This window comes from Varanus komodoensis, unplaced genomic scaffold (genome assembly GCF_004798865.1).
Source record: "Varanus komodoensis strain SLA01 unplaced genomic scaffold, ASM479886v1 scaffold33, whole genome shotgun sequence".
Classification (NCBI taxonomy): Eukaryota; Metazoa; Chordata; class Lepidosauria; order Squamata; family Varanidae; genus Varanus; species Varanus komodoensis.
The window spans coordinates 9,611,575-9,637,181 of record NW_025335817.1 but is presented as its reverse complement, the minus strand read 5'-3'; the positions used below and the strand labels follow the sequence as shown (position 1 = coordinate 9,637,181).

The window sequence follows — 25,607 nt, the reverse complement described above, 5'->3', positions numbered from 1 at the left end:
GGCGTCTGTAATTGGCTGCTTGGCCAAAATTGTGGCAGTATGAAGTGTCGGAATGCTGAATGCAAGGAGGGAAGGAATGCAGATATTAAAATGCTTAACCTAGATTTGCTGCCTTGGCCTTAGGCGGTAGAACGCGCTGGGGTGGTAGAAGTCAGCACAGAGCGTAACCTTGAAAGAACTGGTGTCAACAAAGGCTGGCTGGCTGGCTGCTTTCAGAAGCTGCAACTTGTGCAAAATGTGGCAACCAGACGAGTGGAAGGGACCAGATGTTCTGAGCACAGAGTGGCAATTCTGGCCCGTTTGCCCTGGGAGATGTTTCTGAGCCAAACTGAAGAATCTGGTTTGAATGTATGAAGCCTTCTGCAGCCACACGGCCTGACTGATCTTTTCTTCTGTTATATATGCACCTAGAGGCCATGATGCATATCAGAGACCTTCCTCTGAGGGAAAATGAGAGGTGGCAACAGGGAGAAGGCCTTCTCAGTGGTGGCCCCCCAATTTTAGGTTGCTCTCTCAACTGCAGCCCATCTGGCGCAGCATTGTCATTTTTCCAGTGCCAGGTCCGCTATTCCCAGGCATTTGTCCACATATGATAGCACATTTGTGCCATTTATCTTGCTCAGGAACCTCATCATACTATAACAGGCTTTCAAAAGCTACCCTAAATTGTTTTTAAAGTTTGCATATTGGGGATTTTATACTATATTTTTCTTATGCTTGTTGCTGTAATTTCTGTGACCCATGTAGGCGGCTTAGGCTATTGGATGGCCTGCACTTTTCAGCAGGACCTGCTGCCTCCTGCAAGAACTTCTAGTAGTACAAAGCGTGCGCCATGACTGCCTGCCCTGTGTAACTGTGCCATTTACGCCACTTCATGGGCTGCTGTTCAAGGCAGGGCGAAGGGGAGAATGCGGATATATTGGCGCACTTTGAGTGGCACAAGGCCATTATGGGGGAGCCAAGGAAGACAAGAAGAAGGTGTCGCCTCATAAGATGGGACTGGACAACTTGTGGGCTTATGGATGCTGTTGAGACTACAATTCCATCACACCTAGCCAGGATACTCAATCCTAGGGGCTCGTGGGAATTGTGGTCCAACATCATTTGGAGGATCATCAGTTACCCACCCCTGCTGTAAAGTCTAATTCTGGCCTATGAGTTGTGGACCAGCAAAGTCACAAATTCAGTTTTCTTGCCAGGACTATGAACTGTCTTAGGCTTAGGAGAGCCACCCATCACTTAGCCCCTTTTCCAGTTTGCTGTCTTTTTAATGTTGTTTTAGAAATGTCTGAACCACCGCCCATTTAAATCAATAAGAAGAAAGAGAGCTCTTCCTAAGTGTATTTCAAGAGCCCTGAGAGAGAGGATGAGGCCAAAAAAGAATGACCAAGACAAATGCAGATTTATGTGTGTCCTCTTCTGCTCGCTTGCTCACTCCCCTTCTGCTCCAGGCTTCAGTTTGTCTGGGAATATAATTTGCTTTCTTGAATTAGAATAAGGATGCTCAGTTTCTCTGGCCCAAGTCTCTTCTGAATGACCACAAAGCAACCTGCGACAGGGCAATTGGGAGCGATGAGCGAGCGGAGGCAGGTGCCGAGTCCTCCTGCACGCAGCCGCTCCCCGCTGTGCCTGCTCCCTGGCCAGGGCCTGGTTTTTGTTCTCTTCGCGGAGAGACAGGGTAGGAAGGGACCATTCCCAGCCTGGGTCTCTACTCACGGTCTAGTTCCCTCTTTGAGTGAGCGGTAGTAATTCTGGCCCTTGCTGGGGAGCTTGGGTTCCATGAGCCTCCACCGATTATAGTGTTATTCTTCCTTGCTTTTTACGCTGTTAATCACACAGCGATTAAATTCTTTGCCGGTGATGTACTTGGGAGGGAAAGCAGGGATAATAAGACGAGGCTTGAACAAGCCTGCTGCAGGCATGCCCGGCTTCCAGAGTTGCTTTATTTTTCCTCCATCTGCCCCACCTCCCAGTACACACCTGATGAGCAATCTTCTCTGTTTGGCATGATTAGGGAAGGGCTGAATGAGGAGGATGAAAAGAACTCTTGGCAACCCCAAGGACTATCCAGAGCCAAAAGCCATTCTGGAGCCTGCGGTTGGGGTTCTGACTAGTGTCTGCATAAAATGACCTCCGGAGAACTTTCTTGAGGGTCCTTGCTGAGCCACCTGTCCTGTTTGTTATGCAGTGAAATTAAAATCCCGTGTTCCCCAGACAGCAAGGGAAAGATTGCAGTGAACACCAGGAAAGCCGTGCTGGTCTCTTGGATACAGGCTGCCGCATCCACATAGCTGCCACTGCCACCGCACGTGCGAGGTGCATGCGAGGCTGGGGAGCTCCACCCTACAGAGTTCATCTGGCCCATGGAGTTTTCCACCTGGGCTGCAGATGCTTGCGCTCCCTCTGTGGGCCTGTACCCTTCCCCAAGCTCAGCTTCCTGGCAGATAAGGAAAAGAATCTCCTTATAAACACCTCAGACTGTTAACAGTTGCTTGGGAATTAGGGCCATTTCTGAACAGCTGAATAGCACAACTCCCAAAACTTGGAGGGGTTAAAACTAACTCATAGAAGACGAATGGCATTTTTCTAAGGTGTTTGATCAGACTTCAAAACTTGAGGGAGTCCATCGGGTCTCAGAGAAATTTGCAGATGGAACTCTGGACTAGCTGCACCCGGGACCTGTTCATGGGGTGCAAATGTGTCTTTGCATTTTCTGAGAACAACCCCAATCTAAGGCATTATTGTTTCTGTGTGTAGTTTTGCAAGGATGTCTTATTTTTATCAACTCCATTATCTGAAGTTTGCGTTGTTCCTGAGGATGGAACTGCTGTGATGTTCTCAAGTGCAGGACATTAGGCAATGATTTAGCAGTGTTACAACAGTTTGGATGTTGCCATCCAGAGGAAAAGTGCTAAATAAAAATAGAATCTGTTGAAAGTGAGAGAGTGGAATGGAACAAAACAGAAAAGTTGGATGAAGAATGAATAATTTCCCTTACAAGTGCTATGCACTATTGGCCAAAATGAGTTGACTCACCATCAGTGGGATGGTGGAGCTAAAAGGAGGAGTGAATTTAAAAATCTATCATAAGAGTTGGTTTTTGGTGATGGATAGCACATTCCTATGGCTCCTAGACAGCATCTTGGAGACCATAATTCTGTTCAGATCTGAGGTTGGTAGCAGAGCCCCGGAGATCCTCTTTCTGTTCTCCCTTGTTCCACTCTTGCAGCCAGCATGGAAAGACGCGCTCCAGCTGGTTTCCTGAGCTTGGAAAAGTGACCTTGGAGAAGGGGTTTACTGGTGGAGAGGGGAAGGAGCCTCCGCTGCCAATATACGGCACATCCTGGCAGTGCCTCAGCCTGCTTCTTTCCTCCTCTGAAATGCTGTAAGTTAGACAGCCAAGACCAGCTGTTTAGCTATGTTGCAGAGCGGGAGAAGCATGTTGCGCTTCATGCAGCCTTTTAAAACAAATCTTTAGTGCACCCCCACACACCCACACCCCCCCAGGCCCAGATACGCTCAGGGAATAATCCCACAATGAGGGGGATATTTTGGCAGAGAAAAAATGAAGTGTAGATAGAGATGTTTTTGCTACATCCTGAATGGAAAAAAATCCCATCAGCCCCAGCTAGTATACTCGGATGTCGGAAGCAATGGAAGATGCTGTACAGTTATGTCTGGGGGACAGCAGCCTGTCTGTCTCTCCTCTAAAGCCAGCCACTAATATTTTAAAAAGCTTTGCCAAAAGGCAGAGCAAGGGCAAAAATTTACTAGGGGAGGTACTGAAAAATAGAGAAAATTCAAAAGTATGGATTTGGGAGAAGACTATTATCAAAATACAGGTCACAGTGACTTTTACACTCTTCATTGTTATCTGTCTGCACAGAAGAACAGTGAAACATGGCAGTTCTGGAAATAGATTGGGACCAGAAAATTATCAAAGCAAAGTAGCCTTATGTGGCCTTTTCTCCTATTAATTGTAACCTTCCAAAACATTTTCTGGACAGTCTTTCTCAAGTTGTATGAATTCTGGGAATTTAGTTTGCTGAAAAGGCCTCGCAGTTCAGGGTTTTCTGAGCCATATTTCCACCACTTAGTTGATGGCCCTGGTCTAAAACAGGGTTTATACCCTGCTTGTGATGGTAACTATGGTGATGCTGAAAGTAAGGCAGAGAATAGGGATGTGAGGTCCTGAGACTGATTCCCCCTGCCTTGTGTGACTGTCCTTAACAGAATGAGCCAGCGTGGTGTGGCAAAAGAGACCTGAATCTGAGAGATCTGGGTTCTAGTTCTGACTGAGTCATGAATCTCAGTGGGTGGACTCTGGGTGAGTTGCCTCTCCTAGCCTAACCTACCTTACAGGGTTGTTGTGAGGATAAAATTGAAGCTGTAAAGTCATCTTGGGTTCCTCATAAGAGGGAAACAAGTTATACAAGTGAGGTATAACTGCAATGTATTATTATTGTTATTATTATTATTATTGTTATTATTATTATTCAGGGAGATTTGTGTATACGGATGAGGGTGATTTTGCTGGGAACCCATCACCCTTCACCGTACACTGAAAGTGGATTGAGGCCCACTTAAACTCTCACTACGAAGGGCAGGCTGAGAAAGATTGCCATGGCCACTTTATGGTAATATACGTCGCTTTGGATGGGCACTTACAAATTGCTAAAAAAGAGGACATTGATTTGCATAGGATCAGCGTTACGTTTACACTGAATGCAGGGGCCGCCCCCACCGCTTCCAGGGCTGCAGGGGTAGGCAGTGTCTAGGGTGAGGTCTGCCTTGCCAATCATGGCTTCCCAGAGCCAGTGGCTCTCCCAGTCCTGAGGTGGCTGCCTGATGCCCAGCTCGGAGCCCTGAAGATCAAAAGCGGCCTTTGCCCATTTGGATGCTGTGCCATCCCAGTTACAGATGTGGCTATTTTGTGGCATGTGTGCAGGAGGGACTGGAAGATACATGCACATTTTTCCCTCCGGAAGAGCGAACCCTCAGCTGGAGCTGATCTCTTTTTAACAGCCCTGTTACATTCTGCCAGTGTGCCTGTGTTCAGCTCGCTCTCTCTCCTTTGCCATCAGGGGCGACTGGCTGCATGTCGCCTTGTGCTACCCAAAGGGAACCGTGTTCACCGTGGTGGGAGACCTTTACCAGCGACGGACGGGCAGAGCCCGCGGTGTCACTCGCTATGCTGCAGCCTCTTCCTACCTCCGTGTGGTGAACGAGAGGAATGAGCGACTCTTCTATTTCGATGATGCTTCGGGGTGAGTGATGTTTGGCCCCGGCCAAGGGGCACATCCCAGTGGCGTTGCCCGTGTGGCGGACATCTGTAGGGGCACAGCTGGGCCTTGTGGTCTGGTCTGAGAGAACGGGGGGAGAGTGCAGACTTGTAAGCATCTAGGCCAGTAGTCAAGGTCTGCCATGGAGGTGCTCCGGATCTGTAACTTTGCAGCTGATGCCAGGCCTGCTCAGAACAGACCCGTTGCCATGAATGGGACATACTGGATGCCCCACTCCTCTGGCACCTTCATGCACACATAAGGGGAGGGAATATAAATATAAGGAAGGAAAAATAAATACACTTCTCCCCATTTTTCAATCGAGTTCTCCAGTTCCTCCACCGCCATGCATGTTATTAGGAAGAACACAGAAATGCATATATTAGTGAAAATAACATTGGAATTCATTCTATTAGGAAAATTGTTTGAAAAATATGTATATTAAACAAAACTGCATACAGATATCCAGGAGGTAAGAGCAAAAAAATGAGCACAAATGTCCATGCAAACTTTTTTTAAAAAAATCACATTTTTTTCTGAATGCACAGAATTTAGGACTGGAAAAAATGAGAGAAGCTGAAATTGTCCGAGCTGACTGTGCTCCTGATCTGGAGCCTGTGGGCCTTCCACGTGGGCACCTGCACAGCTTTTGCTCTGCACTGGCCTTGCTGGAAGACCGGTGCAGCGTGTGTGTGTGTGTGCGCGTGGCCAGGCACCTGCGAGGATTCAGCAATATGTCAGAGGCAGAGAGAGCCCTGCCCTTCTGCACCGCCCCTACTCCCTCCGCCTTGCCCTCTTGCAGCCCAGGCATGTGCCGAGATCCTGGGAGGGGGGCAAGGAGCGCTACCCGCTCCTCCATCCTAGAATGGTTTTCCTGCTTGTAAAATGCAGCTCTTCACCGGTGCAGCTGAAGAACTGAAGAGGCAAAAGCAGGAATAGGACCATATCTAACCTCTCAGATGTTATAACAGGTCTATTTTTTTTAAAGATGTTTTTATGTTTTTAAAACTGCTTCAAATTTGTGTGTCTTGGGATTTCATGCTGTATTTTATTGTATTGGCATTTTATTATTGAATTTCTATCAGTACAGTAAACACAGCATAAAATTCCAAAGTACAGCTGAGACAGCCCATCACAAGTTGTTAAACACCTGGAAGCAGAGAGCAGTCTTAACCTGGCACTAAGAAGATGACTGTGCTGGTGCCCAGAGGGTCCCCTCGAGGACATCCTTCCATAACCACGGAAGACTACTGCTGAGAAGACCCTCTTCCTTGTGTCCCCCCCCCCCCCGCCCTGGAAGCGGCACTTGAAGGAAAGCCTCAGGTGTGGATCAGAGCAGAATCAGGCTTTCCAGATTACCCCCCTCTGATCGTTAGTATTATCCCCATACTGCAGCTGGGGAGACTGAGGGTCAGGGAGGGGGTCTTGCGTAACGCCCAGTGTGTTCGTGGCCAGTGTGGTTCCAGGCCAGGACTTCTGGGCGTGCAGCTCGCTCTCCTGGCCACTGTGCAGCCCTGGCTCTCCATAGCCATAAGCCCACCTCCCGGCCTCCCACGCCCTGGTGCCCCGAGGCCTTGGCGATGTGTGTCGTGTCTTCCGGAGCCTGGTTTTCTTGCTCATGCTCTGGTGTGACAGCAAGTTTTAGATGGGCTTTTATTACTTTGGTTCATGTGGAAGCATTACTGGGTAACACGAGTGTCCTGGAAAGGTCCAGTTCAGTGCACCAGCCACTCCACCTTCCCCCAGCTGGGCCCGTTTAGGTGCCTTGAACGACGCCTTCCTTCATACTCGACCCTTGCCCTTGCTGGCTGGGGCAGATGGGCGCTAGTCCACAAGGCTGGGGGAGACAGCTGTGTGCTGACCGGCAGGGGACCTGTGTTTGGGCGGGGACCTTTCCCCTTCTGGGGAGGGGGTGCCAGAGCCGCCTTCACGTGCAGCAAAGCCCTTCTGGAGCGGCGCACATGAGCGCTTTCTTAATGTCTGTGCCGCGCGTGGGTGTATTTATGTGGCCCTAAGTGCCGTTATGAAATTTGGTGTATTTTGTGGTACAGCTGATCATGGAAATGCTGCCTAAGAATAGAAACAGCTACACGTATTTGTCAACAATGTAACCCACATGCTTGTAATTAGTGTGAGTGTGAGGCTGTGTGTGTCAGAATAGAAGAAGACAGTGAAATTCATCTGCCGAAACAAATTTTGGAGGATGTGTACGCTGTGTACCAACATGTGTTTTCTGCATTGCTTCGCCCTGGCCACTGAGGCAGTTTTCAATCAAAAACTGTCAGGTTCGGATCTAAAAATAGCTCCTCTGTTGGATGTTTAGACAGCATCATTAACCCATCAGACTTTGGAATGTGTGTTCCAGAAGGCCAAGGCTGAGCTTGTGCCTTGCATCTTTCACAGTGGGACCTGGGAAACAATGTTTTTGCCTAGTCCTGTGCAGAACTGGATGGCTTGTTACCCCGATGATGTCAGTGGGTTGTTTACTAGAGAATGGCTTTACAATGCAGCTATTTGCAAAGACATGTCATAATGTCTGTTTTGGGTTTTGCGTGTGTTCTGTTGAATGCTTGGCATGTCAATTTCATGTTTATGCCTTTTGGCTCTGAGCTGATTGGAAATTCAGAAATTAACAGCTTTATGGCATAGCAGAGCAGTGGGTAACTTGTGATCCTCCAGATGTCCTTCAACTACAGTTCCCAGCAGTCCTAGCCAGCATAGCCCATGGTGAGGGATGAGGGGAACTGAAGGACCACAGCTTGCCCATCACTTTGTCCCATGAGTGGTCCTTGTGCGGCAGGACGGCCTCAACAGCCTCTCCAACCCAAGTACCTCCAGATGAGTTGGATTGTAGCTTCTAGCATATCGATCTGGACAAGCGAATAAGTTAGAGACCAAGGCTCTTTAGTTCTAATTGGGCTTCTAATTGTACACAAACTCATAAAGGGGCAGACTAGACCTGGCCTGGTTCACAGGCAGCCTGTGGGAAAGGTGTTTGGGTTACGAATCTTACTTGCCTCTCATCTTTACTGTTTGCTTTTTGTTTTATCTTGCTCTTCTGTTGGCTAGGTATCTCTTTGTCCATCTTCAGGCACACGAAGCAAGGAAGGGCCACAGCTACTGCTCTCAACATGGCTGTGAACGTCTCAAAATAACAGCGCAGATGCCCTCTGGACTCCCCTGGAGTTGCACCCTCAATCCGTTTTTGGAAAAAGACGTTGGAAAGCAACCACCCTGGAGAATTCAGGAGCGGGCTGTGCACTGCACTCAGTGTGGTGCTCCCTGGGTACAGTACCAGATCCTCCTCTGTTCTGCTCAGAAGTTCAAGGGTGTGGAAACTGTAGGCCAAGCTGCACACGCCTTTGCTTTGTCCTGCCCTTAAATGCAGGGCTTTTGCAAGCTGCTGTGTGAAGTTCCCCCAACCTGGATAGGACCCAAATCGGGGGAGGGGGGGGGTTAACCCTATTACCCTCTACCATAGTCCCAGTCCAGAGTATGGAGTGCACCAAAAATTGCCTTGTAAAACAAGTTTCTGCATACAACCCGCCTTCCATGGCCACCTTCCACCTGTGGCAGAAGGTTGGATAAAAATTAAGTAAAGCATTGCCAACTGTAATCCTTGTACTTTACTCCTGGATATCACTAATCACAGCATTATAATTCAGTGCATGCACTTTCTTTACACACACAATCTCTCTCATCATTTGCACACTCCCTGCTTACCCGTGTGCATGAAATCAGTTTTGTTGCATGCAGACACTATCCCAAGAGAGCTTCATTTTACACAGCTGAATTGTAAGTGCATCCTTCATATATAGGCTATGGAAAATACCTTCCTTGCAAGCTATTAGCAAATGTAATTATCATTCCACTGGGTACTTGGCTTTTCTTTTTCCATCAGAGGCAGGCAATTAGCAATTTTTCTGATTCAAGAATGCGGTACAGTTAAACTCATGCTAAACTGAGCAAAGAACCTGTTTATTGTTAGGATGTACCGGGCTGTATTGGGAGATGGCCCCCTTTGCCTCCCTAGTCATCTAGGAAAATGGCAGATCATCAAGGTGGTAATTGCAGAAGATCAATCATAGATTGATGAAGGTTGTGGATATTTTTAGTCTGCCCTGATTATAAACCACTTGCTAGAAAAGTTAATGATACTGTTTAATCTGGCTGCTTCTTTGTTTTGATTTTCTTTTTTCCTATGTCTCCTGGAATCTTCAGATAAGGATAAATTTAAAGCAAAGGGAGCTTTAAAGGAAAAAAAATCCAAGAAAGAAATAAAAAAACTCCAAAGCCCATATTGATTTACACTACAACAACACTTTTAAGGGGGAGGGGAATCCCCAATGGGTACAGAAACCCCCAAGTAGCCCGATAAGGAGCAGCCATGGCCACTGGGCATAGAAGAGACTGCTGTGGGCAAGCAGATGGGAAAGCAGGGGGTGACAAATGGAATGGAGTACCCCAAAAAGGGCTTGGTTGCATGGCTGGCACCTTGAACAGGAACATTCTGCTCTGCAACATTTTGTTGCAGGCCCAGCAGCTAACTACCAAGGCCCTCATAATCTGTCTGTGTATTAATCCGACTGTGGAGATCCCATAGTATTCTGACCCCATTAACTCTTGTTTAAAGCCAACTATACTTACCAGCATTATCGTATCCCGAGGTCGCTGATTGCATGCATTAATGCAAAATGGTTCCTCTCTTCACATAATTATAGGTCGCTGTCACTAGTATGCCTTCCGTTAGATATGTTCGGATCCAGATCCAGTCAGTCAGAACAGCAGATGTGGAGAACTACTCAAGGCTGGCTTTTGTTAAGGTACATCTGGCATAAGGCTGCAGTCCTAGCATGAATTTCATGACTGGTCCAGATTCTGGCTGTGGCATTTCTGTAAGAACTGCTCTGGTATGGCAAATCTTCCCTAACATGATTCTTTGAACCTCAGCTCCCAGCAGCCACCGCCAGCATGATCAGGGATGCTGGGATCTGTAGTCCCAAACATCTGGAAGGCACCGGGTTGGGAGAGGCTGGGTCAGGTTGTCAAACTAGAAACAGGGAGAACTGAACTCAAACTCCCATTTGGCCATGAATCTTCCCAGGTGACCCCAAATGGGGAGAAGAGGGTGGGACTGGGGGCAGACTGAGGAGGGAGGGTGCGGGCGCTGCTCTGAGCTTTTTGGAGGGAGGGAGGGTGGGGGGAAATGGAATTAAGAAATAAGTGGTAATCTATAATAATAAAAGAGGGCACACGAGTGTGACTGTTCATCCATCCATCAGCTCCAAGATCAGAAAACATTGGGCAGCTGAAACATGGCATGCACACTAAGGGTTAAGGTTATTTTGTTGGAAAAAGAGCAAATTACTGAGTTGTGCCCAGGCGCAATGATGGTTTCAGTCACTCGGGAAGACCCCCCCCCCCCCGCAAGCGCTCATAAAAGTTGTGGCCGGTAGCAGCTTGGGCCAGAGGATGGAATTCTCTGCCGCCTGCTCCTGAGGGGAAAGGAGTGGGCAAAGCCCTCCCTCAGGGGGCCATGGGGTACTTCCTAGCCGGGTTATGCCTAGGGGGACCGGTCAGCATGCCTATATTCAGGCAGGATGGGTGTCATGCTTTCAGGCCTGACAAAGGCTTGCCTGAAGGTTTCGTTGTATCCACCCAAGGGCTGTTTGAACCCTCCACGTTTGCAACAGGAGAATAAATAAACAAATACATAACATAAGTACTGGATTTGCAAAGTGTTTCATGCTTCTGGCAAGAGCAAGATGTTACAAAACTGTTGCTTTTACTTTGCTTTGGCTTTTGCTGGTTTTTGTTTTGCTTTTGCTATCGGAAATTGCAAGCATGTCCTTTGATGTTTGCATATGGACTGCCTCTAGCAAATCTTAACCTTTTCTTTTATTGCACAGGTCGATGATGAGGTCTTCTTGTTCCATGACCGGGGGATATTGTTCCTGGTTCTAGATGCATGTTCTGGCTTGATCTTGAGTAGGCAGCACTTTGACACAGACAGCTTCACAGAGGTGGCTGCTCTAGCCACAAGTTACGTTGAAACGTCCGTACAAGAGAGGTGAGTCCTGTTGGAATGACTGCTGGGTGGTGCAAAGGACTGGGGGAAATGACTTATGTTTTGCAACCAAGAATGCATACCTGGAAGAATCTGACAAAGGACAATAACACTTTTTTTAAAAAAATCCACTCTTCATCTCTCAGAAGCCTGTCTCCTAGGTCATGGTGGATGAAAAAGTCATGCTGGAAAGGAGGCAGTAACTTTAAAATCAATGGTTCCCCTCCCCCATCCATTGGTAGATAAGGCTTTCAAAAATCCATATTAAGAATTCTGGAGTCTGTTACTTTCACCAAATGCCCAAGCCTAAAATTCCAGCAGTTTCCTGGCAGCCAGCGGCTCCCTTTTCCATTTCTGAAATTTGCCCTATTTATTCTTGCCAGGTCCCTCCCCCTGACACATACACATTTTCTTTTTGGTGACAGATTAGAATCAGAGGTGTTGCTGCACTTTCAGAAAAACTTGGTGTGTTCCCCAGATCCACCTTTTCCTGCTTTAAAAAAAAAAAAAACAAAAAACAACAAGTCAGTGACTGGACTTGCCCGTCTGCAGAATGAGTCCTTTTTGACATGCATGTGTTTTCAGTGGCAGAGCTGGATTCTCTCCGTTTTGCATCTGTTCCACATTCCTTGTGGTTTTCTGCGTCGCCACATAAACATGGAACAACAGAGATTTATAGGCAAAAGTTTTGGCTGCTAGCAAAAGCAGGTCAAATAACCTGAAAACAGATTTCTCATCCTGGAGGTTCCAGAGCAGTTCATGACCGCAGACCCAAAGACTCTGAAGGAACAACGTCTCTCCCTGCGAATGTGAGGTGGAGAATTTCCAGTCCAGGGGCGAAATCTGGCCCATGAGGGGCCAGTTCCAGCTCTCTGGGTTTCCTGAAGTGACCTCACTCCCCTTCTGGATCTTCTGAAGCTCATTTATTTCCCTTCTAAAAGTTCGAAGTGCCTCTCCTAAGACTGAGTGATGAGCAGGAAAAGCATTAAGCTGAAATGTGCTGTTGTTTCTGACTCAACCTTTTTTGCTTTTGGTCCCACTGTTTTTGTCTTTGCTCCCCCAAATGTACCTCCCAAGAGCTTTTCTGAAAAGGAAGCCATTCCTATTGGGTGGTATAGAAATAAAATTAATAATAATGATCCCTTAGGTTTAAAATAGTTCTGTATCCCTGCTATAAGCTGTTGTTGCTTTTCCCCGTCTGTAGTATTTAGTAAGCACTGTTTGTTAATGGGTATTAAGAAAAAGTAGTTAACATCTTGCAGATGTGGACCTCATTACTTAATCTGAAATCCATCTCGTAAGAGGGGTTTGAAGTTGGCTCTCCCAGATTAAATCCCAACACAGGATTTTCTCTTTCATGTTAGTTCTAACTTGTTACATTCTACCTTTTCTTCTCAGGAGGCCAAGGCTTAGCCTATTTGGTTCCCAGAATAATCCTGTGGGATAGGCAGGCTAGCCTGAGAGACACACACAGGGCAGCCAGTTGTCCTGAGGACTAGCCACTTAACAGGACTCAGGGACAAGTGGAGCAGGTGAGAGAAAGAACATGTCAGAGATTTCTGACAATATACCAGCTGAATTCCTGCCCAACAACCCTCAGATTCTGCTAAATTCAGGCCATGAGACTCTTCCTGTATTAGCATTCTTTTCTACTAACTGCAGTGCATGTGCTGCTCCATTTTTTTTGGTATTCTAAGTGCAACTAGCAGATGCCCTCAGTGCAGCTCACAATAATAAAAACAAATAACAAAAAAGGCAAACTATCACAATAATGCAATATTAAACATCAGAAACATTGGAAAGTGAACAGAATTTTAGATTAACATGTAAATGTAAGCATCTGCTTAAAGAAGAAACTGTTAACAGTGTCAAAATATATACAGTGGAGATGTTTTTTCTTCTTCTGGGAATATTCTTGCATAAGGCTCTTCTTGAATGACTCTGAACATATTCCTGAGGAGATAAATTGGGTGCAACTTCTCCTCATTGTGGTGTACTCAATGTTCTGTCTTCTGTTTTCCAGATCAATTGTTCTTGTGTGTACTAGAGATATTCCAGAAGCAGCTGGAGGTGTGGAGATGTCTGTATTTACAAGGTTAGGTTCTGCAAAGCCCATTACTTTCCATGGAAAAGGTGAGTAGCTGACTTTGTGACTTCTTACACAGGGAAAGGTGACTTTTATATGTACTGAATTACTTGCTTGACTCCTTTTAAGTACAATTGTTCCTTTAAAAATTATACTCATTGCACATATGGAAGGGTGGTTGAGGAATTTATTCAGTCTTCCTAAACCAAAACTGGAATGAATCTTGTTTGCTGCAGTCTGCATACTTCTGAAATTTGTAATGAGTCAGCACACCAAAAATGCATCCCCAGATTACATGCATTTCCAAAATGATGTGCAAATCATTTAAAAATGGGTATATTTACAAATAATGTGTACTGGAATGCATTATTCAGTGTGGGGAAATATACAAAATATGCACACAGAAATGTGCACATTTCAGGAAAATGTGTATAGAAATGGAAATATAAAAGTGTGCATGCATGTACATAAAAATATTAAGGTGGACTTAAAGAAAATAATTTGCGATCCAAGGCTGAATAAAAAAGGAATGATCTTGGCACTAGAAAAAAAGAGGAACTGACCTGAATGGAAGGAGATGAATTCACCCACTCTTGTTGTGTACTGTCAAACGGCCACCGATTTACGGAGACCCTTTGAAGGAAGGCCTCCAAAACCTCTTGTCCGTGAGAGCCCTGCTCAGCTCTTGTCGACTCAAGGCTGTGGCTTCCTTCATGGAGTCGATCCATCTCCAAGTCGGTCTCCCATTCTTACTCATAAGCACTTTTGGTGTGAGTGCCATAAAGACGAGCTGAGACGTTGATCATTCCTGCAGGCAGCCGGCTGGCCACTGTGTGAACTGGATGCTGGACTGGGCCCCCCTTTGGTCTGCCCCAGCACGGCTGCTCTGCTGCGCTTGTGCTCTTCTACTCCAGTGCGAAGCTGGGCTGGGCGTAGATGGGGCACCCCAAGACGCAGCTCCCCTGCTGCCACCACCTGGTGCTTTCATGGTGGCGAGCTCGGCAAGAGCAGCAGGTGCTCCGCATGGGGGCCTCTCTGCCCTTTGCAGCTTTGCCTCGGTTGTTTCCTCCAATCCCAGGGTCTGCCCCATGGATCAGGAGATCTGAGTCCCTGCCGGTCCCACCCCGAATCTGTGCCTTAAGTGGGGTGCATGCAGACATAAATGCCACATGCTGAACTCTGTGCACAGGGGCTGCTCTCCTGCTGCAGCATTTCTCCAGGCGGATAGGCAGCACAGCCAAATCGTGCTTCCTTCTGGAGTGAAACTCCCTTTTGTTGATAAGAAACTCAGCCAGGCAGCCGCCTGTGATTCTGCTTTAGACGTTTCTCAGGAAGGGGTCAATAGTGGACTTGGAATGATTTCCAGTCACAGATTATTAGCATTGCTGGGTTTTTGGATGCTCTTCTGTGGTTTTCATGAGCATTGCCCAGAAAAATCTGATGTTAAAAAAAGGAACAGAAGTTATTGAAGTTATCCAGCCTGTACAGTGCAACTGGCAATCCTGAAATGTCTTCATAATATTGTTGCATAGTTTAGGCACAAAAGAGATAAATTTGCTGTCACCCTCAGTTGGTTTGGTGACCAGCTGATGGTCTAATTCAACCTTTTCTCACCCAGTACCACAGGACTACAGCTCCCACCATCCAGAGCCAGCCCTCTGGGTGTGGTGATGGGGACTGTAGTTTAACACCCCAGCAGGTGTCATGTTGGGAAGGCTAGAAAGATTGAAAGAGCGACTGGGAGGGGAAAAGCGCTGGGGTCTGGAGAGGTGGGGCTCTCCTTTGCAGTGGATAATTTCCCCGACCTGGTGCCAGAGTGGCCGTGTCATTCATGGAGGTGCTGGAGGGGTGGCGTGAAGGCCACATGTGGCCTGTTCATTTGATGCTTTCCCAACAAATAAGATATTTCATGACCACCCTCAGCAAGCTCACTCGAATTCCTATCTGGATCATCACAGCTGAGCTGATTAAAATCCATCCCCTGCCAGTTCCGGAGCGTGTGGTATTTGCCCTCCGCCCTCTTTAATTAGATTGTCCTGCACTTTTCCAAAGGGGGTCATTGCACTCTGCTTGGGAGGTGGCTGCTGCGGGGTGCAGGGGAGAAAGGCTTGCTGTGCCATTACAAGGCCTGAAGCTTTGCAATCACTGCCTTTATTAGCTGACACTCAACCTGTATGTGTGACGGGGGGGGGGTGTCTTGTCTTGTGACAGCCTGCCCCACTCGATCTCAGCAGACCCTGCCTCCCACCCAGTTGTGTATCGGAGTTAATGACACAGTTCTGGCATTTGACAGGGATGAGTGAGAAACTTGTTGGCTCCACTTAGCTAACAAAACGCAAACCAGAATGTAGTTTGCCTTTGCAATCCACACCTTAGCGAAGCTTGTGAAGCAGTTTGCCCCCTGACCTAAACAGTTTTTTTAAAACGCACATAGAAATGGATAGATTTGAGAAACTGAGCACCAAAAATACTTTATTCATTGGAAAATAAATTGTACAAGGAGGTGCACAAAAATATAATGCTAAAAGTTATATATCAAAATAGGATATACAAGGGGATAACTGTCTGCTGACTGAATTCACAGACGGTACCAAAATGGGTGCGGTGGCCACAACGGAGGAGCAGATGATTCAGATCCAGAAGGATCTGGACAAGTTGAGGAAGTGGGTGGAGGACAACAGGATGGCATTCAGTGTGGATAAGTACAAGGTCTTGCACTTGAATAGGTGTCACAGGTACAGAATGGGGGACAGGTGGCAGGAGAGCAGCACTTCTGAAAGGGATCTTGGGATTCTTGTCTATAGTAGGATGAACATGAGCCAGCAGTGTGACATGGTGGTTAAGCAGGCAAACACCACCCTTGTATAGCCAGAAGCATGGCTTCCAGATCTAGGGAGGTGTTGATACACAGCTCTGGGGAGCCCAAAACTGGAGTACTGCATCCAGTCCTGGGCTCCACATTATAGGAGAGACATCGCTAGGTTAGAATCTGTTCCACACAGGGTCACAAAAATGGTAGCCAGGTTGGGAAGGATGACATATGAAGAGAGATTGAGGGAACTGGGTCTTTTCAGCCTGGAGAAGAAGAGACTCTGAGGGGATGGTTTAGCGACTTATAGGTATGTGAGGGGAAGTCATGTGGAGAAGGACCATGATCTGTTCCTCCCTGCAATGGAGGGCAGGACACGTTCCAATGGGGCAAAGCTCAAGGAACCTGGCTTCAGGCTGGGTGTCAGGAAGTACTTCCTGATGGCTAGGACCCCTCGGATATGGAATGGGCTTGTAAGGGAGGTAGTTGAGGCCCCATCAGTGAAGGTGTTCAAGGAAAGATTGGTCAACCACATGTTGGGGATTACCTAAGCAGAGCTGGCTGGAACTAGAGGTCAGACTAGATGGCCCAGGAGATCCCTTCTGATTTGCTTCACTTCTATGTTTCTCTCTGGGGGAGGGGGGTGCGTGCGCACACACACACACACACACAAGAAAAAATATGCACAAAAATCCAGACCAATTTTCCTGTGGATGGAGAAAGATCTCAGTTTCATGTGGAAATGACACAAAACAAAAGTGAAAAGAATGTGAAACTGGGGCAAAATGAGCACAAAATGTCATCCATCCATAATCGAAAGGCCAGTGTAGGCTACTGATTGTCATGTGTCAAACTGGACAAATGGTGTCCATGTACATTGTGACCTGTTCATGCACATACGAACGTTCAACTTGAGCAACAGGGAAGGCAGAATAATCTTGATCCCTCAATCACACAGAGAAAGTACATCTTAGCCAAGAGCTGTTTTTCCAACTTGCTCTCTGTGGCAATAAGTTACCTGATTCAGCAATCCTTCAGTGATGCAGAAAGCTCTTAGCATTAGCGGTTTCACTGCATGCATCAAGATGGGTAGTCTTGAAACAGTTTCTGACAGCGCCAGTCATCCCAACTGCTGTGGCAAATGGTAGGCAGTGCTGTGGCGTCACATCTCGATGGTGTGGCTCTCTGCCAGAGAGGCCTCCCTGGAAGCATATTAGGCAAGGCATCTCAAAAGAATTATAGCCAAGAGGGAAACCTAGATTTCAGGTGTTCGCTAGCAGCACTACGATGGGCATTGCGTGGTACAAAGATGGGTATCGACATCCTGGGTGTTGAGTCACCAGCGTTGCAGCCTTCAGTTTGGGCTGTGTACCTTTTTGCTTAAGCAGAGGTGGTGTTCAGCAATGGCCCCACAAGGCTGGACCCTGGATCTCGGGGTGGGGGGAGCTCTACCCCACTCCCTGCTGTCCATGGGTACTTACTGAAGGCATGGCGCAGGGGCCTGGAGGCATCTGGTCACCTTGGAGAAGCTGGCCTTTTGCCCACAGGGGCTTTACCTCCTTTGAATCTTTCTGCCTGAGCTTTTATGCTTGAAATTGAACACCTTTCTCTCCCCTGTGCATACACTCCTTTGTACACAGCGCATGACATCAGAGCATATGTAAATTAGTTTGTACTTTATTTTGCCCTGTGGCAAAAAAAAAAAAAAAAAAAAATCAGACCTGTTCAGAAACTTAAACTGTATTCATGATGAACAATGCCAGGAACTTGGAAAGACATTTTTACAAATATGTAAAATATAGGTGATTTTGCACCCTGGGTTGCTTTCTTTAATGGAATATCTTAGATACCTGGCACAGTTCAGAAAGGTACATTCAAACTTGCTATCTGTGCCATTTCTAAAAATCTTTTGTCTCCTTTCTTGTTCCCCACTCCCCCCCCACCCCCTGCCCCACAGGCAGTCTTGCTATGCTCGGCTATAAAGGAAAACCCAAACCTTCTTGGATTAAAATCCTCAACCAAGCTGCAGACCAGAAACCTGCTTCTCTCCAGTACTATGTGCCACTGATGTTGAGGGAATACAGATGTTCAGTTGATGTGGCAACACTTTAAGACTGTGTTGGAGCAATGGCGACACAACTCCACAAAGGCTTTGAAACCTGCACAACTGGATCCGCTGGGTCCATTAGCTTTCCTGCAACAAGGCAGCACGTCTCTTGCATACTTGTTTCTACAAGCTTCCGTCAGGAAGTGCATTTTTTAAATGACCATATTTTGCAATTAATAAATATGTTCTGATCAGACAAAAGTGGTGGTGGGGGGAGTGTAGTTTGTTTGTTTGTTTCTTTTTTCCTGCTTCTGGACTCTGTTAATTTCTAAACAGATCGGTGCTGGGGTTTAAACCTGGCTGGAAGCTAAACCCCTCTTCTGGCAGCTTTGTCCTTTTAATCTTGGAATTGTGGAGGTGAGTTGTGTGACGGGGAACAAAAGGCTGTCTGTGGTAGATGCCAGTGATCCATGAGGACTCAGGTTCGTGGTACGAATCTTTCAGTTTTCCTCGGCCCACTTTCTCTCCGTCCTACGTAAGTCCAGCTCATGCAGGTGTCTGGCAGGAAGTGAGTTCTACAGCTGTGCACTGCATGGCAGATGTATGGGAATAACTGTCCAACTGGGTGTCTGCTGCTGTACGTGTGACTTGTGGGATTCACGTACTTAGTGAGAGAATAATTCAACACAAAGAAGCTGCCCACTGGTGCTACTGAACACTCACGGGCTTGACTTGGCTCAGCTCACTTCCTTGGCCTGAGCCAAGGGCAGGGCAAGAGACCAACACTCCCAAGAGAGCTGTATCCCAGGCAGATCTTCACGTCACTAAATGGACACATTATCTGCGATCATGTTATGGGATGAGCCCCGTCACTGCCATCACATTCTAGGAATGGGCAGTGATAGGCTAAGACCTTTTAAAAAATTATTCCTGAAGCACTTGCTCCTTCCTGTTGTCTGTTATTTATGTATTTATTTTTAATGGCACACAGGGATGGAAACTGGCATGGCGAAAATAGCATCCTGTCCAGCAGCCAGTCTGCAAAACGATTGCTTCATGGTAAATCCAGGCGAAGAACTGCGCTGGCAGGTCCTGGGCCCATGCACAAAAGCCACACAGATGCAGTCATGTGTGGCAGGGCTTGGCCAAAGCCCAGGACCGGCCCAGCCCAGAACTGTTTGCTGCCTGGAGCAGAGGACAAGGCGGTGCACCCCTTCCCCTGATTTCGTCTCCAGGCATCAGCTGGATGGAGAGCTGAGTCTTGCTGTGCTTGCTGCATTTTATCGAGTTGTCTCTGACTTACGGCAACCCCATGATTGAGAGCTTTCCAGAAAGTCCTGTCCATGGCAGCCCTGCTCAGCTCTCTAAAGTGAAGTCTGTGGCTTCCTTGATGCAGTCGATCCATCCATTTGGTCTTCCTACTCGTCTGCCCTTGACTTTCCCCAGCATGGCTGTCTTCTCCAGGGAGTCTTGCCTTCCCATGATGTGAGTTGAGCCTGTCTTCTTCAACATTTAAATGGCCAAACTGCCATGAGGTCAGTCCCTGAAAGACAGTAATGGCCACACCATCTAGCCTAATACTTAGATGTTTTCGCCACCTAATTTTTGTACCACCTCACCTAATGAAACGTTCTGGAGTACTCAACAAATTCGCACAAAAACTTGCATAATCTTTGGAGACAGTTTGGTTAGAGGTGTTGCCCACTTGCTGATTTGGGTTTTGTTGTTGCTGTTCTTGTTGCATGTTTTGTTTTTTGTTTTCGTCCTGAAAGAACATTTCCCTTGAAAATGTACCTTGTTACTGGGCACACGGTCTTTCTTTAGTGAAACATGAAACCAATTCTTCATCAGTGAATGGCTCTGAGGAGCCCATTTAGCAGCTTGCAGTGCATGACAGGAATGAGAGCTAAGGTGGTGGATTTTGCTTTAATGACTGTCTGTGTTGTCAGGACCAGTGCCAAGGTTTGGTAGGGTGGGGCAGCTGCCAAGGCCCCACACCTCAGCAGGGGTCCACTGACAAGAGCCCTGGACCTGCTTTTCTTCTTTGCCACTGCCATCTGATGGTTGACCAGTGTGTCCTTCTGATCCAGGTAACGGGGAGGTACAAAGGCGGAGTGATGGATGTTCCTGCTTGCTTGTTTGGTGGTGCTCTGTAGCAGTGATGGGATAGAGGGTGAGCTGCTGGTAATCATGGGGGTGAGAAGGCAGATTTGCTGAAGGAAGGGGCTCCTTTGGCGCTTTCTTGCCCCAGCCCTCCAAAACCTGCAGTTGCTGCTATTCATTGACTTTTGCTCTCATAAAAAGTCTATGAATTTCAAGAAATATGGGTTAACCCCTTCAAAAATGAAATATTTTTAAAAATTGAAATGTTGGGTCTCAAAGTCAAAGTTTTCTTTGCAATTAAACTTGGAAGACACTGTTCAATGAAAAAATATATATTTCCTGTGAATCTGGTAGAAGATTTGCTGGCATTTCAGTTTTCGGAGCAACTTACTCTGAGTGCTGGACTTGAGCACTGAATTCTTTACAAGGTAAACATGGCTTAGATTTAAGCCTGGTTTTAGTCAGGTGAGTGATCATAGGACTGTGGCTGTTGATTTCGTTTTGAGCAATTTTGGAAGGAGACTGCATCCTCTAGAGCAGGGGTGGATATTTTGGGACTTCAGCTCTCAGAATGCCCTACTAGCATGATCAATGACCAGAAATGCTAGAAGGTGAAGTCAGCAACATCTCAAGATCTCCTTCTCTTCCCCGATACATGCCAGCTTCCCTTTTCTATATCCACTTCTATCTGTAGGGACTGCAGCAGAGAGGATTATGGGGCATGTTCTTGGCTGCATCCCCAGCTTGAACAAGACTTTAACCTTCAGGGGTGTTACCATCACCAGTGTGTCAAACCAGCACTTCTGGAAGAACACCAGTAGACCAGTAGGGCCAGCCCTACCCTCAGGCAGGATGAGATGATGCCTCTGGCTGCTTTGTAAAGAAAGCAGCAGCAAACTTACTGTTTCACTGCCAGCCAGGGGGGAAGGTGCTTGTAATTTCTGCCTTGGATGCCAACTGAACCTGATTCACTTGGAGTCCTGGGAACTTTGCTGGGCTGAGCAGTGTCCTTTGATGCTAGGTGCTTCAGGCAGCAAAATGCCTTGGGCTACACAGATGAGCTCCCCCACTCTCAGGAAAACTTGCTTGCTATTGGCTGTCATTGCAGTGAGGACCCTCCAGCCCAGCTTCTGGGAAAGCTCAAGATTTCCCTCTGCAATGTATGCATGAAGGGATGCCTTTCCTCCACCATGGAATTCAAGGTGGGCAGCCTGGGATTCCCTCGTGTCTCCCATCCAGGCACTGACCAGACCTTAACCTGCTTAGCTGGATTCAGCATGTGCCCCCAGACTATGCCTACTTTCCAAATGTGGCACACTGAGCGTATTCCAGAGCATACTTTCCATTTGGCTGCAGCTCACAGAAGAGCCTCGGTTTATGTCCAGTATCACAGGAACAGCCGCAGCTCATGGGGCAGAGCAGGTGCTCTGCATGCAGAAGGCTACAAGCTCAATTCTCTCCTCTCCAAGGAGGCTGGGAGAGACTCTGGCCCAAAACCCTGGAGGGAGCCCCACTGCTGCCAGTGGGTGTTGACAGAAAGGGGGTAGATGGGCTGACTGAGGCTAAGGTAGCTTCTGGCGTTCCCGGCCTGCCCTGTCCTCCTTCGCAGTGTGCAGGGATTTGATTATGCATATCCAGGGAATCTGCAGGCATCAGGTCCCTAAACGGCTTGGGACCTGGGTACCTGAAGGAGCGCCTCCATCCATACTTGCCCTCCCGCCCTCTAAGATCGGCGGCAGAGGCCATTCTCTGGGAACCCTCCGTGGAGGAAATTAGGTGGGTGAGTACCCAGAGGAGGGCCTTCTCTGCGGTGACGCCCCATCTGTGGAATGCGCTCCCCTGAGAGGTCCGCCTGGCGCCGTCATTATTTGCTTTTCAGTGCCAGGCCAAGACCTTTTTATTTAAATGTTATTTTAATTGATTGTTAAATTATTTATTGCTTTAATCTAACTCCGGGATGTTTCCAATTCTGTATATTTTTGTATATTGTTATTTATTTGTTGGAAGTCACCCTGAGGCTTATGCGAATGGGGCGGCATACAAGCACTCCAAATAAATAGATTAAATAAATAAATCAGGCCACTGAGGTGGACTCGATAGTTTGAAGAGGGAAAAATGTCCTGAAAAAGCCTCTATTTGGCATTCAAGTTTCTGACTTCCTGACCTAGTTGTTTTGGAACATTGGCTTTGCGAATCCAGAAAGCAATCCTGATGGAGAGATCTATCTTGTGTTTCTCAGCTTGTTTTGAACAAAGCAGCAGCTTCTCCTGTGTTCACTCTTTGCAAGGGAGTAAATATTTTCTTCAGGATAATTATACAGAGGAATTGTTAGGAGTAAAGTGAAACCATAATCCATTGCTGAGGCTGGTGCGGTACACCACTGTTTTGTCGTTCTGCTGAATTGCCAGTTGGTCCAGTGAAGGCAACCTTAGCACAGCATTTTCTCCCAGTTTATCTCTCCTCTGACTAGACGTGCTCCAGGCCCAGAGAGAATGTGCATGTTGAGGTTAGTTTTCATGGCCAAAGTTCTGCTCCCTGGTGAGCAAGTTTTCCTCTCTCAAGCTGAAAGCCTGGCCTGCCTGCTTGCCTGACATCACGCCTCTGACTCACTTCCAAAATTGCCGCACATCAATTGCTAATGTGACTCGAAAGTATGTCAAATGAAACGGGGGTCCCTTGACAGCCGTGGGGCAGAAGGACACCTGAGACGGGCAGAATGAAAACAGATTGAGAAGGAGAAGGAAAGCTGGGACTGATGTGCTAAGCAGCAGGTAGGAGAGCTGTCTGCCTTCTTTTTAAAGCCTCAATTCTTGAGAGAATACAGAGAAGACCTTTTGCATGGTAATGCAAATGCATCACAGGGCATGCTTGCCACCCGCGCTTCAGTTTGTGTCAGTCACGTCTGCTTATTTCACATTACATGATGCATCAGTCGCCCTGCAATCATTCCATGTGAAGCATCCTAGATGTGTCGCTACACAAAATTTATGAATATTGATAAACACGGCATATCCCTTTGGTCTTGCCGGGTGCAGTCCGGTACCCTGTGGGAGTTGTTGGAGTGCAATGCCCATCACTTCCATACGTATATATTCCATACCTATATATTCTATAAATGTGTGTCTGTTTTAGGTCTGTCAGACTTTCAGGGATTTCCCCACGGAATCCGTGGAAATTTTTGGCTTGGTGAGGGTGCTGAGAACAGCTTGACTTGCAACAGTTAGCAGGTGTCATTCGGGTTCACTCCATGCCATGGAAAGCTCCCCCTGCAGAGTTTTGCAGAGCAAACCTTTGTTTCAAAAGGAAGAAAATCAAGCTGGTTGTGTGTGTTACTTCTTGGTTAGTTGGCACACTAGCTGGTAAACTCGATCAACACACCAGGTAAGTGAATGTGTTTAATTGGCATGTGTGCTGAATGTTGTAAAACTCTACACCAAAATAATTCCCTTTCTGCACAGGAAAATGCTGGTTTCTATAACTGGTGTTTAAATTAGGCTAATAGTTTTCATAATGCTCTTTGGAACTGATTCAGCTTCTGCTGACCATGGGAGGAGAGAAAGAGCAGTGTGGTTCCTAGCAGCCCTTCTCTTGACCACAGGAAAGTCTTGCTCTGCCTCTCCCTGGCCTCGGACATATGGTCAGGTATAGTGGAGGTTTTTGCTACATTGAATTTGTCTGCATGCTTTTATGACTCCCTTCCTATCCTTGAGAACTAGTAGCTCCTTTCTCTTCTTTTTGAAATGGAGGTCCTTGCAGTGCTAAGTGTGCACTCGGTAATGCATTTTGTGCTTTGACAGTAGAATACACATAATCCTGACCATCCTTTCCCCCGCTTTCTTTCTTGGAAGCTAAGTCGGGCAACTCTGAACTGTGTTTATGCATGCCCAGGAAAGTGCTTGCCGGCACTGGCACCCTGAAATATATGCTGCCCCATCAACCCGTTTGGAGTTGGACTGTTGCATTGGAGAGGGGCACTAAGAACCGGTTTAATTCAAAGAAGCCTGCCTCTGAATTAAGTGCAAGTTGTCATGGTGAATTCCGCGCCATTTTCTGTTGGCCTCATCAGCTGGGGTGGGGGGGTGGAACTTGCCCTCCCCCACCAAGATAAGGATGGTGCCTGCAAATTTGCTCCTAAACCAAGGACAGAAGAGCTGGCAATATAGAAGCTGAAGAAAAGAATGACCTTCTGGAAAATTACACACACATGCTAAATCCCTCACTAAAACAAGGGTGGCTGGGTGAATTGAGCCACTTGTAAACAAGATCTGTGCCACCAGAGGCACAAAGGAATATAATCCCCACCCTGCTGCCTGAAGGCAGGCACTTAGAAGAGCGGCAAATGGGAGCAGATTTCAGCACTAGCCTGCCGGGCTGGTGGAAATTCAGCCTCTGCGTGGAGCAGGGGCAGAGAAACAGCCTCATAGCCACAAAGATTGCATGCAGGAAACCCACATGCGGCGGGGCTCTTGAGAGTATTCCAGGTACGTTTCAAATTATTAGCCATGTCCTAGATGAGGAGAGGCACGGTTCAGCCCTGCAGAGCTGGCATCAAGGAGAGGATGGCCGGGCACCTTCCAAGGGCTTATGTCCAAGCAAGGGTCCAAGCCAAGAAGCCCCTGGAATAACTTGTTCTCCTCATCTTGGCAGCCTGGTTCTCTGCCTCCCTCTTGTTCTGGCCTGCAAACTGGCATTGGTGAAGAGAAGGAGCAGATGCCACAGCCACGCAAGCCCGTGAGAGCAATGATGAGAATGAGGAGACAAGGGGTAAAGGGGCCCACTGAATGCATCTCACGTGAGGGTTCTCCAAACCCTGGAGCCAGAAAATGTTGCCATTTTTACCTTCACTATTGATGGGAATTTATGAGTATTCAGGTTGTCTGATGGAGCCCAGCACATCCCAGTCCAAAACTGCCTTCTCCAACCCTAATCTAGCCCTAATCACAACTTGGTGCTCTCCTGATGATCTAAGGCACAACTCCCATTGCTGAGGCTAATGGGAACTGAAGTCCTGAAGCACCAGTTCAGGGAAGGGGACTTTAAAGTTTCATCCAGGGCAGAGCACCTTCTATGAACACCAGCATTTTTCAGGACTTGCTCGTGCAAGTAGCTCACACAAGCAAGTGCACAGAACATTCTTGGAAGGCAGTGAAGTGCTGTTTGTGGCGGCCAAAGCAAGCTAAAAATGATATTCCTGCAAATCTGGGTATTTTGAC

General features: G+C 47.2%; 2 protein-coding genes across 10 annotated transcripts in view; both read left to right on the top strand.

Moving 5' to 3' along the window:
• The window catches only part of LOC123027716 (cell surface hyaluronidase-like), a 69,354-nt gene extending 50,802 nt beyond the window's left edge, over nucleotides 1–18,552 (top strand). For 4 of the 9 annotated variants that reach the window (XM_044438858.1, XM_044438865.1, XM_044438859.1 and 1 more), the window contains 6 exons: nucleotides 5,085–5,267; nucleotides 8,352–8,568; nucleotides 10,004–10,105; nucleotides 11,192–11,352; nucleotides 13,373–13,482; nucleotides 18,202–18,552. In XM_044438858.1, the coding sequence (XP_044294793.1) occupies nucleotides 5,085–5,267; nucleotides 8,352–8,568; nucleotides 10,004–10,105; nucleotides 11,192–11,352; nucleotides 13,373–13,482; nucleotides 18,202–18,356 (928 nt within the window). In that variant the 3' untranslated portion in view covers nucleotides 18,357–18,552. The other 5 variants (XR_006415558.1, XR_006415557.1, XM_044438860.1 and 2 more) reach the window with 5 other exon arrangements.
• The window catches only part of LOC123027715 (cell migration inducing hyaluronidase 1), a 151,349-nt gene that overhangs the window by 50,837 nt on the left and 74,905 nt on the right, over nucleotides 1–25,607 (top strand). The gene's annotated exons all lie outside the window — the stretch shown is intronic.